At 53.8% G+C, this 14,577-nt stretch overlaps 6 protein-coding genes across 6 annotated transcripts; 2 read left to right on the top strand and 4 right to left on the bottom strand.

The window, feature by feature from the left end:
- Positions 1-1,503: 1,503 nt before the first annotated feature.
- Positions 1,504-5,417, top strand: SETTUDRAFT_159890 (uncharacterized protein; the record flags this gene model as incomplete). The annotated part of the gene is made up of 5 exons (XM_008025201.1): positions 1,504-1,911; positions 2,052-3,360; positions 3,475-4,605; positions 4,655-4,941; positions 4,992-5,417. 5 exons carry the CDS (start codon positions 1,504-1,506, stop codon positions 5,415-5,417), a joined length of 3,561 nt encoding a protein of 1,186 aa, XP_008023392.1.
- A 751-nt stretch (positions 5,418-6,168) lies between these two features.
- SETTUDRAFT_106814 (uncharacterized protein) lies at positions 6,169-7,044 on the bottom strand (the record flags this gene model as incomplete). The annotated part of the gene is made up of 1 exon (XM_008025200.1): positions 6,169-7,044. One exon carries the CDS (start codon positions 7,042-7,044, stop codon positions 6,169-6,171), a length of 876 nt encoding a protein of 291 aa, XP_008023391.1.
- Positions 7,045-7,611: 567 nt separating this feature from the next.
- On the bottom strand, positions 7,612-7,833 carry SETTUDRAFT_159888 (uncharacterized protein; the record flags this gene model as incomplete). Its single annotated transcript, XM_008025199.1, has 1 exon — positions 7,612-7,833. One exon carries the CDS (start codon positions 7,831-7,833, stop codon positions 7,612-7,614), a length of 222 nt encoding a protein of 73 aa, XP_008023390.1.
- Positions 7,834-8,398: 565 nt separating this feature from the next.
- Positions 8,399-10,230, top strand: SETTUDRAFT_106678 (uncharacterized protein; the record flags this gene model as incomplete). Its single annotated transcript, XM_008025198.1, has 7 exons — positions 8,399-8,615; positions 8,669-8,760; positions 8,812-9,044; positions 9,097-9,480; positions 9,532-9,940; positions 9,998-10,033; positions 10,084-10,230. The coding sequence occupies 7 exons, from the start codon at positions 8,399-8,401 to the stop codon at positions 10,228-10,230; spliced, it is 1,518 nt and encodes a 505-aa protein (XP_008023389.1).
- A 1,712-nt stretch (positions 10,231-11,942) lies between these two features.
- On the bottom strand, positions 11,943-12,972 carry SETTUDRAFT_38023 (uncharacterized protein; the record flags this gene model as incomplete). The annotated part of the gene is made up of 3 exons (XM_008025122.1): positions 11,943-11,963; positions 12,002-12,220; positions 12,250-12,972. The coding sequence occupies 3 exons, from the start codon at positions 12,970-12,972 to the stop codon at positions 11,943-11,945; spliced, it is 963 nt and encodes a 320-aa protein (XP_008023313.1).
- A 140-nt stretch (positions 12,973-13,112) lies between these two features.
- On the bottom strand, positions 13,113-14,374 carry SETTUDRAFT_167966 (uncharacterized protein). The gene has a single exon (XM_008025197.1). It carries the CDS (start codon positions 14,342-14,344, stop codon positions 13,253-13,255), a length of 1,092 nt encoding a protein of 363 aa, XP_008023388.1. The 5' UTR covers positions 14,345-14,374; the 3' UTR covers positions 13,113-13,252.
- Positions 14,375-14,577: the final 203 nt, after the last annotated feature.

Below are 14,577 nucleotides of genomic sequence, written 5' to 3'. Positions count from 1 at the left end.
TACTGTTATGTCGGTATGAGCAGCGTGCATCGCAATCAGCCTGTGGCCCAATGCGGCCTAGCTCGTGCTCGACTCCACCGGCGCAGCCATGGCCTCGACCACCGCGATGTGACATTTTTTCGCTATACGTTTGCATGCACACGATAGCTACCGTATACTCCAAGTATCTCTCTCTCTTTCTCTCTCCCTCTCTCTGCCGCCCGGGTGCGCCTTTGTGTCGTTGCCTCGAGCGCCGGCACTCGCCTCAGCGCATGGCGGTGGTGGCGTTTCACCCATTGCTCAGGGTCCTCGGTGCGGGTGGCAGTGCCAGTGCCCTACAGTGCAAGCAGACACACACATAGTATACTTGTAGACGCCTATCCACGCGCCTATCCACCCTTCTATCCACTCACCACCCCACTACCAACTCACCAGCTCACCAGCTCACCCGCTCACCCGCTCACCCGCCCATCCACCCTCGCCTTTCCATCTGCAAGTCCATTTCCATACTCGCACACTCGACTCGCACATGGTGACATAGCCCCTCCCACTACCCACCACCACTACTGCCCCTTCCCACACACACACACACACACACACCCCGGCTAACCTAATTCACCGCACTTGCCCCCCCTCCCCCCCTCGCCTCGCCTCGCCTCGCCTCGCCTCGCCTCCCCATCTATCCCTCTATCCCTCTATCCCTCTATCCCTCTATCCCTCTATCCATCCATCCACCCATCCACCCACCCATCCATCCCACTGCACTGCACTGCACTGCACTGCCGCCGCATGTCGCCAACCTCGCCCTACCCTTTCCTTCTGCATTGTTGTACATAATCCCCGCGCCATCACCACCGCCATCGCCGTCGCCGTCGCCTTCTTCGCCGCCGCCGCCGCCGCCCCCCCTCGCTCCCTCGCCCCCCTCTCCCCCACCCGCCCGCGGCTGAAGCGCTGCCTGTGTGTGTGTGTGTGCGCGCGCGTGTGTGCGTGTGGTGTGTGTGCGCCTGTGCCTGTGCCTGTGCCTGTGCCTGCGCCTGCGCCTCCCCGGAAAGAGCGCGCCCGCCCGCCTGCTTGCTTGCTTGCTTGCTTGCTTGCTTGCTTGCCTGCCTGCCTGCCTGCCCGCCTGCTTGCCTGCCTTTCTGCCTGCCTGCTTGCCTACTCGCTCGCTCGCCCGCCCGCCCGCCCGCCGCTCGCCAACGCACCGCCGCACCGCCGCACCGCCGCCCTGCTGCCCGTTAGCCACCTGCCCGGCCGCAACCTCTGCCTCACAACGCCCCCTACGCCCGCCCGCCCACCCGCTCGCTCGCCGCCCGCCTCCCCACCAGCACCAGAGCACAACCTCCCCGTCTGCCATTGCGCGACACGTGCCATCGCATCCTCGCCCCCTTTCCGTCACCGCCTCGCCCTCGCCCACCACCCCCCCCCCCGCCGCCCAAGCCCCCTTCGACTCTCTGGCTGCTGCCACCATCCCGTCGCCCACCCTCCACTGCACACCCACCATCCTCAAAACTGGCGTAACCGGACATGGGAACACCAGCGGAGGGACCGCCTCCGATGGACTACCACGGCTCACAGCACCACTACACCACCACCGCCGCCGCAGCCGCCAACTCCAACTCCAACTCCAACGCCAACGCCAACACCAATAACACCACCACCGCCGCCGCCGCCGCCGCCAACCACACCAATGACCCCCATAGCAATGGCCTCATCCGCCGCGCCACCGACGACGCAACCTCGTCGTCGTCGCTCGCCCCCCACGACCGCCTGGCCTTTCCCTCGCGCTCCGCCACCGACCCCGGAGAGCACAACCAGCCCGCCGCCAAACCAAAGCGCACCGGCAAAATCTGCGGAAAGTGCGGAGAAGGACTGACGGGCCAGTTTGTGCGCGCCTTGGGCGATACCTATCACCTGGAATGCTTCACCTGTCACGTAAGAGATGCTCTCCCACCCCCTCCCCGTTTTTGTTTGTTTCCGCCCGACAAGCCCCCCCGTTGCACTGCAGCCCCTCGCAGCAGCATTGACTGACCGTCCGTCTCATGTAGGACTGCAACAAGATTGTCGCATCAAAGTTTTTTCCCGTTCCCGAGAAGCCACCTGGTCAGTACCCGCTGTGCGAGACCGACTATTTCCGACGCCTCGACTTGCTCTGCTTCGAGTGTGGCCAGGCCCTGCGCGGCTCCTACATCACGGCCCTCGACCGCAAATACCACATTGAGCACTTTACCTGTTCCGTGTGCCCCACCGTCTTTGGCGCCTCGGACAGCTACTACGAGCACGAGGGCAGCGTCTACTGCCACTACCACTACTCGACAAAGTTTGCCCAGCGCTGCAACGGCTGCCAGACGTCGATTCTCAAGCAATTCGTCGAGATTTTCAGAAACGGCCAGAACCAGCATTGGCACCCGGAATGCTACATGATCCACAAATACTGGAATGTGCGCCTCCACTCGACGGGCCAGCCCGTCATCGAGCACCTGCACGACGCCGACAGCGATGCTACCGACGAGGTGCGCGAGACGGTGCGCCAGCAAGAGGAGGAGATTGAGGCCAAAGTCAACTGGATCTGGAAGACGCTGTCGGCCTTTGAGGAAAAGTCGGCCACGTGCATTTCCGACATGCTTCTGCACGTCAGCAACGGCGCCTACGTCGACGGCGTCATGGCCGCCAAAAAGTTCATTGTCCACGTCGAGCTGCTCTTTGCCGCCGCAGACGCCCTCGACGCCCAATTGGTCGTCAAGACGCCCAAGGGACTCACCTACTCGCGCGAATCAAAGCTGCTCTGTAAGAAGGTGGTTGCTTTTTTCGCCCTCTTGACCCAGTCCCAGGGTACCGGTGTGCGCCGCCTGGGCGTGACCCAGGAGCTGTTGTCCTTGGTTACCGGCCTCGCCCACTATCTGAAGCTCCTCATCCGCATTTGTCTGCAAGGCGCACTAAAATTAGAGCGCGAAACGCGAAGCTCCATTGGCCTGACCAACTTTCTGACCCAGGTCAACTCCCTGGATGCGCGCCTAGAGGACGAGGCCCAGAGAGATCAGGCGGCCGAGTCTGCTCGCCTGGTCCCAAGATGGGCCGACGCGTGTCCCATTTGCGACGCCCAGGTCGAGGAAAAGTGTTTACACCTAAACGACATGTCGTTCAACTACAGTTGCATGATTTGCCGCGCCTGCAATGCCGACCTCCGCCACGACACGCGCAACGCCTACTGGGTCCAGTCCAAGAGAAGCGTCTTGTGTCCCGCCTGCGCTGCCACCAGCGCTGATGCTGAAAAGGGTTTTGAGCAAGTCACCAAACTCCGCCAGTATGTTCATCTGCTAAACGTCGCACACGCCCGCCTCATGGCCACGCTGCGCTCCAGTGGCGCCTTGCCCCATACCTCAGGTAAGAGACGCCTCTCCATCGACAGTCCCACATCGTCACCACTCATCTTGACACCTCGACTCAGATTTCTGGAGACGCTTCCGAGATTACATTCGTCCCACTAATGACTTGTAGATGACCCTAACTTGGCAGGCTATGATTCCTCCCAAGGACATCGCCTGGGAGACGCCGACAAGGACGGCCAGCCCCCCCACCTGCGATCAGACACTCGCTCCAAATCCTATGGCGGCATGTCGACCACCGAAAGCCAAGTCAGCCAGAATGCCGCTTACGAACAGTCCATGTCCGATATCAAACGCCTCAGATCGACTCGACTCGACAAGCATCTCTCCAACACGATGAAACGTGCCCGCGCATCCCGTATCATCGACGGTCCTGAAGGCCTTGATTCGGCTGGAGGCGAGGGGCAGTTGCGGGGTGGCATGCAGATTGTCCAAGAACGTGAAGGAAACGAAACCGACGCAGTCACCCTCGCCGTCAACTCGCTCGCTCTCGACGATATTGCGCGCATGGCTGCCCTAGAACAGCAACGAGAGCAACGGCCCAATGCTTTCCGCGCCGGTGGCAGCGCTCTGCTCGGACGAGACGAACAAGCCAGGCTGCAGACTGGCCACCGCCGCGACTTGTCCGGTGCTCAGGATTTACAGCTAGTCAGCGAAGGTCGCCCACGCACCTACTTCTCAGAGCTTTCACCACTCGAGTACTTTAAGCTCAAGGGCCTTGCTGTTCTCCAGCTGGGACTTTTACTCGACGATAGCCAGTACAACCAGGGCGACTTGCTCGACCTGATTGAATCGAAAAAGAACAACTTCTGGGGCAAGATCGGATTCGGCAAGGCTTTCAAGGGCGATAAAGCCAAGCCAAAGAAGAACATGACCAGCGTTGAGAAGCCCGTTTCCGACAAGGCTACATTCAGGCAGTCTCTCGAATACCTGGTTGAAAAGTTTGGCGACGAGTGCACAGAGGGTGTTGGACCCGGCGCTCTCAAGGTTCCGGCTCTGCTCCAGGACTGCATCACGGCCATGCGAAACATGGACATGTCTATAGAGGGTGTATTCCGAAAGAACGGCAACCTCAAGGCTCTACGTGAGTTGGAGGAGGAGATTGACGCCAATGGCGTCCAAAAAGTCGACCTGAACAACAAGAATCCCGTCATCCTGGCCAATCTTCTGAAGCGCTTCCTCCGATTGATGCCTGAGCCGGTCCTGACGTTGAAGCTCTACAGACTTTTCATGGTCGCCAATGGTAAGGGAACCATCAGCCACGCCTCGTTGCATTTTGCTAATCCAAGTAGATATTCAGGATGAGGTCCAACGAAAAAAGGTACTACACTTGGTGCTATGCTTGCTACCCAAAGCCCATCGTGATACCATGGAGGTGCTCTTTTGCTTCCTGAATTGGGTGTCGTCATTCCACACGGTAGACGAGGAAACAGGCAACAAAATGGACACGTGGAACATTGCGACTGTCATGGCACCGAATATTTTGCGCGAGAGCAACGACAAAGAGGTCAAGAGCGTCGACCAAGGTGCGGTCAAGGTGGTGTTTGACCTGATTGAAAACAACGACGAATTCTCAGAGGCATGTAGTTGCAGCTGTTGCACACGCCAACCTGCGCTAACGTGATGCAGGTGCCCCCAGAAATCATGGAACTGCTTAGCGACGAAACATCCGACATGAGCGCCAAAGAAATCATGCGACAATGGGAGCAGCGTGGAAAGAATCCCATTTCGGCCTCTGCACAACAGCCCAGAGATCAGTCTGGCACCGCGTCTCGGAAGGACCAACGCAACGCACCCCAGATTACCACGGCGGATAACAATCCCTCTGTTCAAGCCAGCGAGACGGCAGTTCGTCCGATAGCAGGGGCAGGTAGCCATGCCAGGAGCCAACACAGTCCCGCCCCGCCGACGGATCGAGGCACGCCCAACCCTACCTACGGGCCCAATCCACAACCGCAGGCAGATGGCCACCGGACCGCTTCGCCTCATCGACATAGCTATCGCTCGCCGGGATACCAAAAACATACACAAGTGGGCACAGCAGGTGCCGGGTAAGGTTCAATGACTCTGTTTTAAGATTGCTACCGGAGTACGTGGGCGTTGGTTCTCTCCACCTTTTTACGGCTTGAGCGAAAAGCATCACACTAAGCGGCGATACTATTCTATACCCCCCTGGCCAGAGTCTACGTCATGACATCTAGACTGGCCAGTCCATCTTCACGCATCGGCTTGGAATAAGTTTGACGATTGTTTGATTGCATTTGGTTGCATTGTGTGCTATTTGAGGCACTTTGAAGGTGATTTGTAGCATTGGTATAGGCGTTTCTGGGTAACTACGCGTGCCATCTACGACCTTGGCACACTGTTTGAGGCGACGCACAACGTCTATACACGACGGTTAGTGGAGGCGGGAGGGCGAGGAGAGACGCTGCAGCATCCCACGGTCACAGACATAGGCCATTGTGTTACATGGCACTGCACAAGCTGAAGTTCAAAAGTGGGCAATGGGATTTGACAAGGCTTGAACATTGCCGTTGCGCACGTGTTTTTTTTTCATTCCAGGGGTAGATGCTCCTTTTCAAAGCCTACTTGGGAATGTCAACCACTCTTCTCGCGTCAATTGTGTTGACCTTGGTTTTTTTGTTTAACTTTATACATTGGTTTAATATGTACAGTTGTGGAAAAGAGAAAAATGTAGATGGGAAGAGATGCATTATTCAAGCCTAATTCCAAGACATTCATCTTGTGTAGCACGAGCTGCCCATGTCGTGACGATGATGATGATGATGATGATCATGTATGCAGCTCACTTCCTGACAGCAACGATGAACAGGCGCGGGTACACGAGCAAGACGTTTCCATCCGACATTTCCGGATATGCTTCCTTCAGCCGGCCTTGGTACTCTGCGAGGAAAGCCTTCTTCGCATCCTCATGCTCGATCCTGTTCAGATACGGGAGCAAGCCCGTCCCCTTGACCCACTCGACAATGGCGGCAGCATCCTTGAGTACATGGTGGAATTGCGTACGCCAGACATTGACACTGCTCGCATAAGGCACGAGGGCATTGTAAAACGCCGCGGGGGCCTCGACGGCATCGAGATCTGGACGCCCAGCATCGGCGACATGACCCACGCGCGTCGAAGCAAAGTACTTTGACCACGGCTGCGATGGCATCGTGGCCACCAGCCGCATCAGCGCGTGCGAGGGCTCGTCGTAATTATCAGGCATTTGTAGCGCCAGGACGCCTCCTGGCGACAGACCCTGCAGCAGGCGGACGAGCGTCGGCATGCGCTCTGTGCACCGCAGCCAGTGGAATACGGCGTTGCTAAAGAGCACATGTGCGTCTGCTTCGGCTTGGTAGCTGGTCAGGTCGCCCGGCACAAAGTCGACGTTTGGTGTCCCCTGGAAATCGGCACGCGCGCGCCGAAGCATGTCGGGCGAGCTGTCCATGCCTGTGATGCGTGCCGTGGGAAAGGCGTCGTGCAGCACTTTTGTGCTGTTGCCTGGGCCGCAGCCCAGATCGTACATGCGAGGCTGGGAGCAAGAGACGTGGGGAACAATCTGGCTGACGAGGTCGTAGACGGGACGCGTACGATCATTGTTGAACTTGAGGTATTGGGCTGCGGACCAGTCTTTCTTGCTCTCGTCGTTGCTGTTGCTGATGTGCTCTGCAGTGGCCATTTTGAAACGAGCTGTGGTGTAGAAGCTGCGTATTTGTTGCGTTTGCTGTGAAGGGCATCTTTGTGAATGGCCATCAGGCTGGATATGGCCAGTCTTAAATGCTTGAGATGGTGGTTGTGAAGACGATGGACATGGCGTGGAAATGCGTCGTCGGAAATGTATCCGTGCTGGCCCTGGGCATGGGACACGCAGAAATTGAGTCGCTTTCAGGGCGGAGCGGCACATTGTGTTGGTTGGAGTTTAGCACTCGACTCTGTCGAGGCAAGATATGTGTCGATGGCGCAGAGTCGGTTGCTGTGACGGAAACGAGACACGGAAAAGTGACCTGGCCTTCCGAGGGCGCTAGCGACGGAACAGGCAAAGCGCTGTGGGGGCTAGCGCGGGCGGCCTCGACTACCCCAGTGCTCGCTGCCTTGGATCTTTTCACCTCTTCACCTCTTCGCCTGGTCAATCTCCATCTGGTCCCATGTGCCGACAAACAGAGCCATGTCGCTCGGCGGCCCTGACTCCACTCCGCTCCGCCTACAATCTCACCTCCCCCCGGACCCGTTCCCACCTCCACGTGCCCTAAACTTTCAGCTTTCGCGCCGCATTTCGGGACCCCAAAAGCTTGATTTCCTTTGGGGCAGGCAAAGCGAGCCAAGGCCCGACTGCATATGAGAGGTGCACGCCTATGCCGCCGGCCCTGTCGACACCTCTTGCTGATGTCAGATGTCGACCCATGGCAAGGCAAAGACAGCCCAACTGACCCGGCATCAGCTCCTCAGACCCCATACTGCCCCCGTTCATTATCCCACGGCAGCGCAACATGTATGTACCATGCACGGTTCCAAAAGCGGCGGAAGAAGAGCGCCGCCCTTTCGCGAATCGATCTGGTATCGTAGGTGCATACGTGCAATCGCCGTTGCCGATCCTAGTTTCCGCAAACGATTGACTTTTGCACGGATTTGGCGCAAGGACACCCCTTGCATTTGACCGAGCGAGGGGTCGGACCGCATCCGCAGGGAGTGCAGTGGATGGTTTTTACGCTCGCAGGTTGCGTGTCACAGACAATACCTGAACAAGGCAATGCCCATGGAAGACTCGGAATGACCATGTAGTAATGGGGCGTAGAAACCGGATGCGCTGCCTACGCCATGGGATTCCAGCCCCAAGAGCTCTGTGGCGAGGCTGCGTGTCTTGCCGGGTATCTGTGCGTATAAAGTTGCGTAGAAAGCCCACGGCATGTCCCTCACTCGTCCGACTGGTTGCTTGCAAAAGCTTTCCCACATTTCCAGGGTACTATAATTTCGTGGCTCTGGAGCACTTTATCCGTCTTTCTTCCATCTTCTGCTTATGTATCATGTCTCCCATAATGCAATTTTTTGCTTTTCAACAGTTAAATTCCTTGGTCCTGCTTCCAATCTTGCTGCTCGCCTGCTGCATAGTATGGATCGTCTATGCTAGATACTTACATCCGTTGGCGAAGTACCCTGGGCCATTCTTCGCCTCTATAACGCGTCTTTGGCTCATCGTCGACGTTGCCAGGGGGGGCTGCGAAAAGACGCAACGACAGCTGCACGAGAAATACGGTGGGCTACACTGGTCGAGCAATAGACGTATCATCCTTGTTGATAATCGCTAGGTCCCATTGTTCGAATCGCCCCGAATGAAGTTGCCATAGCCGATCCCGAAGCTATCAGAACAATATACTCGCCTCATTCGGGCTTCATCAAGGTCGGCCTTGACTGATATACTGCCATGAAGGGATAGTGCTAAGATCCGTAGACTGACTTCTATCTTCCATTTCGAGCAACATGGGGAAGATACCCGGATGCTTTCACCAATCTTGATGAGAGACAGCATGCCGAGAGACGTAGGATTGTTAACTATCTCTATTCCATGTCAAATATTGTCCAACTAGAGGAGGAAGTTGATAAATGTATTCAACTACTCGTAACAAAGTTTACAGACTGCGCGATCAAAGGCAATGTCATTGACATGTCGGAATGGGTACAGTGGTAAGATACACAGTCATCCTCCTACATAGGACTTTGAGGCTTATTGAAACAGGTATGCGTTCGATGTCATTGGTCAACTGTTCTTCAGCCGCATGTTTGGTTTCCTAAAAGGGGCCTGTGACTACAGAAGCTACATCAATGCCCTAGATCTTCTTATTCCTTTCATTGCCGTCGCTTGCGCTTCTCCCACATACCTACGACCTCTCGTCCTCATCAGTGGCGCTGCAATACCACGAGTATTCAAGGCTCTCAAGGCTCTCAAGCACATTGAAGACGCATCCGAAAAATGCGTCATGGACCGCCAGCATCTCATCAACAGCGGCAAAGCTGAAGAATGCGAAGACATGCTTCAGAGTTTCTTCGATGTCATGGAGAAAAGGGGTCAAAGCAATGACTTTGGGATCACTGAGGTCAAAATGGAGGCGTACGGTGCCTTGTGAGTCTGTTCCCATGACACTGGTAGAATAACAAAGTTCATACAAAATAGCATTGCGGGTTCCGACACGACTGCAGCAGCAATCACAGCCATCATATACCATCTCATGCGCACTCCAGCATCTTATACAAAGCTCACTGCTGAGATTGATGAAGCGGATCTAGCAGGTCACCTCAGCCCTGATATCCAATATCACGAAGCGGTGGGGCTACCATATCTCATGGCTTGCTGCAAGGAAGGAATGCGGCTCCACCCAAGTGTAGGTATGACGTTGCCGCGTCTTGTCCCTCGAGGCGGCTGTGTCATAGCTGGTCAATGGTTTCCTGGAGGCACGCGTGTTGGTGTGAATGCCGCCGTTATCCAGCGGGATCGTAACATCTTTGGAGACGACGCAAACGAATTTGTTCCTGAAAGGTGGTTTCGTCCCGGTGCCGCGAGAATGGAGCGGTATATGTTTCAGGTAGGACTTTGTCACTATGTTCACACTATCTCTCTAATGTACTGACACAAATGTCAGTTTGGTGGCGGTGCAAGAACATGTATTGGGAAGAATGTAAGTTTCACTTCTATGATTGATATGAAAATAATTGAGTCAGTTGACAGATCTCTTTGGGTGAAATGTACAAGGTTATACCGCAGCTCCTTCGGGCGTTTGACATGAGGCTGGAGGAACCGGATAGCGAGTGGGAAACGTGTAATTATTGGTTCAATAAGCCGAAGAAGGTGTATACCGTGGTGAGATGTAGGTAGAATAACTCCCTAAGAACTTACCAAGAAGTCCTGTATGTTTCTTGGTATAGATATCTTCTGGACGATTAGACAGTGCTGCTTGATACGAATCAAATTCATGGCTTATTGGCCCTTGTCGAAACACAGAGAGTTACATCTTGCAAGGGAGTCAATGTGCCTTTATCAATCACAATGGGATTCACAATCTTTCTATACATCTTAAAAGTATCTAGGAAGAGTTATGCTACTTTCACTTCTTCTTGTGACACGTGCATCATCACTAAAAATCTACGGAAATGTCAAAGGAAGTTCGGAAATGATAATAGTCTCGAATATATGTTTCCCTAATCAGCATTCAATTTGTAGAAGTAAGATCCATTTACTAGCTTATTCTTAGCCAAGATAATGAGTTTCAACGCGCAAAACAGACAGAATGAAGTGGCGAATGTTTGTCTAAACCGCTTATACTTCTCCCAGCCATTGAAATAAATAGCGAGTCTACTCAATTGAACGACGTGAAGAATGTGCCGCCATAAAGACACTGAAAAGAGACTCGGTCCTGTCATGATTGGGACTGAATTAAGCATTGCAATGAAGCCTATCATTGCCTCCACCGTGTCGTCTTGACTGATTGTTGTGAGTGCTAACGTGAAAATTAGAAACTAGTTCACGAAGAACGAATTCACGCTGCTTAGTATTTACACGATGCCCATGACTCAAGAGCTCTCCATCTATTGATATTATTAAGATATGGCCTCAAGATAACCGGGAATTTGCAACAGAGCAGATGGTCACATGATCTTCCGAGCAGAAGGCTACTGGAGCTAAGCACAAGTCATCAGAACAGTATCTCGATCCGAATAGTTTGTGCCATTGGAGGGTTGAACAAGTTTCGGTAACACTGGTGTCAGAAAGGCATATTGACATCCATGGCATGTTGAGGAGTAGTTTTTGAGTTGCTCTAGGGTGGCTCATGAGTAGGGTCAGCTCTATTGCTTTTGGCATTCGACTACTGCATCTAGTTAAGGTGGAATGGATTGATTGGGAGTAATTATCATGTGAAGCGGACCATTGTGCAGCGCCATCGACTATGTCCACTTGAAATCCGCCCCAAACAAGGTGGTTATCATTTCTATAATTTTTGAAAATATCAATTCTAGTCTACAGCTGACAGAGATGCCGCATCGTCTCAACCGCGTTCTTGTCTCTTTCTTCACCTTGGCCTAGCCAGACGACTACAGCACAGGCTCGGCCGTAGATTGCCTTCATACATGTGACATGTTCATTGCGATTTCTCACGTTGTCTTGGTCAATGCATAGCGAGTCGACTCAGTAACACATGCCCGAACGTGTCTCTGGTAAGTCTCGCAGGACTTTCAGAGTTGATCCGAGATGGCTTGGCGCATTCTTGCGGATTCCCTTTACTTGAATAGTTTCTCCTTCACATCTATGCCCCCAAGTGTACAGCAGATATATATTTTTTCGAGCTGCAAGGAGATCTAAACTGGCGTGTACACTGTTGCAAACGCTGAACTCTAGAAATCAGCGAGGAAACAAATATACTGGTGCCTCAAAGTAGTCGTGACTCATCCCCAGCGGCATAATGCAATAATAAAAAAAGATGAAAACAGATGAGTAGCTCTCAAAGTTTCGGGGGACAAACTGCGATACGTCAGCCAGGCTGACCTACTTTTTCGCCTAGCTCAATTCACATAAGTACACCACAATCCATATTATTTACAGAAGACCCTCGTCTATATCATAGTGGAACAAACCACCTTGCCTGACTCACCCTGGTATCAAAATCCAATTCGTCCTCTCCACTCTCCATGTCACAATCCTTGCTCATCTCCCTCCTTCTTAGCCTTAGCTCCTTGTGCAACTTCTTTGAAGTATCCTTTCCATCTTCGGCCAGTTTGACGAAAAACTCCCTATTCTTACAGAGCATATGCTTTTCGCCCGCCTCTTTGCTTGCCATGTCGGCACTTGGTGCATCGTGCAATGATGGTATCTCCCCTTAACAGTTGTATCAAACCGTACACGTTTCCTTTGACTCTGGCATCCTGCAGAGCTACGATGCTGCGTCCCATGCAAATGAGTCTTTTGTATCAATTTCCTCTTCATGCCCGACTTCCACATGTCTTTATTCTTCAGAGCAACGGTTATTTCTTGTTCGAAACTGGCCAGCAGATCAAGCAAGAAGTCGTACGTCTCTGCGATTACGGGCCAATAGATTTTTGCTGCCTCAGTACGACCCACGTGTGAAGATGTTGACGCTTGATTACACACTCTGACTTTTCTCTGCATGGACGTCTGCACGTCGCTCAATTCGTGGAGCCATGGCTGCGAGGATGATGCGGTGGCAATGGTGAGAGTGGAAAGAGATTTGTGAATTTGGGCATGTTGCTCTTGAATTGCTCGCAGAGCGGTGATGGAGCGGAGGCCGGTGAGGGTTTGGAAGGCTTGAATGGCGGATTTTTGCAAACGCAGAGAATGCGAGAGGGATTGCGCGAGGGAGAGTAGGGATGTGGCGCGCGAGAGAGTGAGTTCAAGGCCGCAAATGAGGGAGGTGGGTTGTCGCTTGGGGAACCAAGAGAGTAGTAGGATGTGGATGTTTGACATGATGCCTGGAGGGCGAAGGCGGGTTATGTTGGGCGATACAGAGGTATTTGGTTGCGTGGGTGGGCGGACCGTGGTTGAAGGAAAAGCTGGTAGAAGGCGAGACAATGCGCTTCTCAGGTGCACTGATTCCAACAAGGGCATTTGTTATTTGTGTGTGCGTGTGTGAAGTGTGAAGGATGGGGGTGCGTTGACAGTGTCTTTGTGGTGACAGAAGTCGCCGGGGGGGTTTTGTATGCGCGATGATGCAGAAATGTATTTAGGTCCAGGTTGTGAAAATGTGGGTAGAATTCGACGGAACCACGGGGTCGTTTTTGTGGTTGGATTGTTGAGTGTAAGGCATATGTAGCTGTAAATGCTAACAAAACAATCATGATTCGCCAACCGCAAGGCCGGGTTACAGGGAGAAGCTTGAAGAAAGCTCTCACATTCTCGCTCGGTCCGCGTTGTCGGTATTAACTAGTACATAGCGGTACCGCGCATGTCCCTCCTCCATATCGACGATACACTTGTTCGCATCCTTCATGTTGCGCTTTTGCACCCAGGGTTTGATACCTTTCTCAGCAGCAAAGTTGAGCATTTCTTCAATGTCGCCAGGGCTACCAACCGAGCTTCCCCCAATCTTGCATCCTTTTCCAATCAAGCCGAATGCGGAAATTTGCGGCAGTTTGTCCTCTGGGGCACCGACTTGGATGAAAGAGCCGCCTGTGCGGAGCAGTCGCAGGTAGGATTCGAGAGGCATGTCTGGTGACGAGACGGTGCTGATGATGAGGTCGAGTGAGCGACTGTGTTTGCGCGCCCATTTGTCGTCTTCTGCCGTTGCAATGTAGTCAGTGGCGCCCATGGCCTTTGCATCCTGGACCTTGTTTCTCTTCCGGCTGATGGCGACGACCTTGTCGCAGCCTAGCGCCTTTGCGAACAAGATGCCGAAATGGCCCAGACCGCCGACGCCGACTATACCGACTTTCTTGCCCGGGCCTGCGCCATTTGTCTTGAGCGGCGAGTAGACGGTGATGCCTCCGCACATCATGGGGGCTGCGTCTTCGCTCTTGAGCGCTGCGGGAATCTTGATGGCAAAGTGCGCGGGTACGCGAACATGGTCTGCATAGCCACCCATGCTCCAGCTTCCGTCGGGGTATTTTGAATTGTACGTGTTGACGGTGCGGGTGCAGTACTGTTCGAGACCAGCGCGGCATTCTTCACAGTCGTCTTTGAGACAGCTAAAAGCCTGGGCGCCGACGCCGACCCTGTCGCCCAGTGCGAGTTTGGTGACCTTGTCTCCAACACGAACGACGTGCCCAACAATTTCATGCCCTACGCACGTGGGATAGTGTGTGGAGCCCCAGCCGGAGCGCAGCGTGTGAATGTCGCTGCCGCAGATGCCGCAATGGGAGATTTTGATGTCGACGTCAATGTCGGTGAAGGGCTTGGGCTTGAACGAGGACCACTTCATGTTGCCCTGGGCGGCGGTTTTGTCGAGGCCTAGCCAGCCATTGAACTCTGCGGGAGATGTCATGGCGGGGTGTGTTGCAGGGGTGCAATGTGCGCGGTACTCTGGCGATACGTGGGTGATAATGGACTGGATGGGTAGTACGGAGGTGCCTCACAAAAGTTTTGTCCTGCCAAGAATAATTTAGCCGAAATCTGGCCGCTCTCCTACACAACGCCTATCTCTCCCCTCTATATACTCATTACCACCTTGTAGCTCAATTATCTTTGGAATATGTATAAGAATACGCTCAATCCAAG

This window comes from Exserohilum turcica (genome assembly GCF_000359705.1).
Source record: "Exserohilum turcica Et28A unplaced genomic scaffold SETTUscaffold_14, whole genome shotgun sequence".
Classification (NCBI taxonomy): Eukaryota; Fungi; Ascomycota; class Dothideomycetes; order Pleosporales; family Pleosporaceae; genus Exserohilum; species Exserohilum turcicum.
Note: the sequence above shows the minus strand (reverse complement) of the source record. Positions and strands in the feature narration are given on the sequence as shown.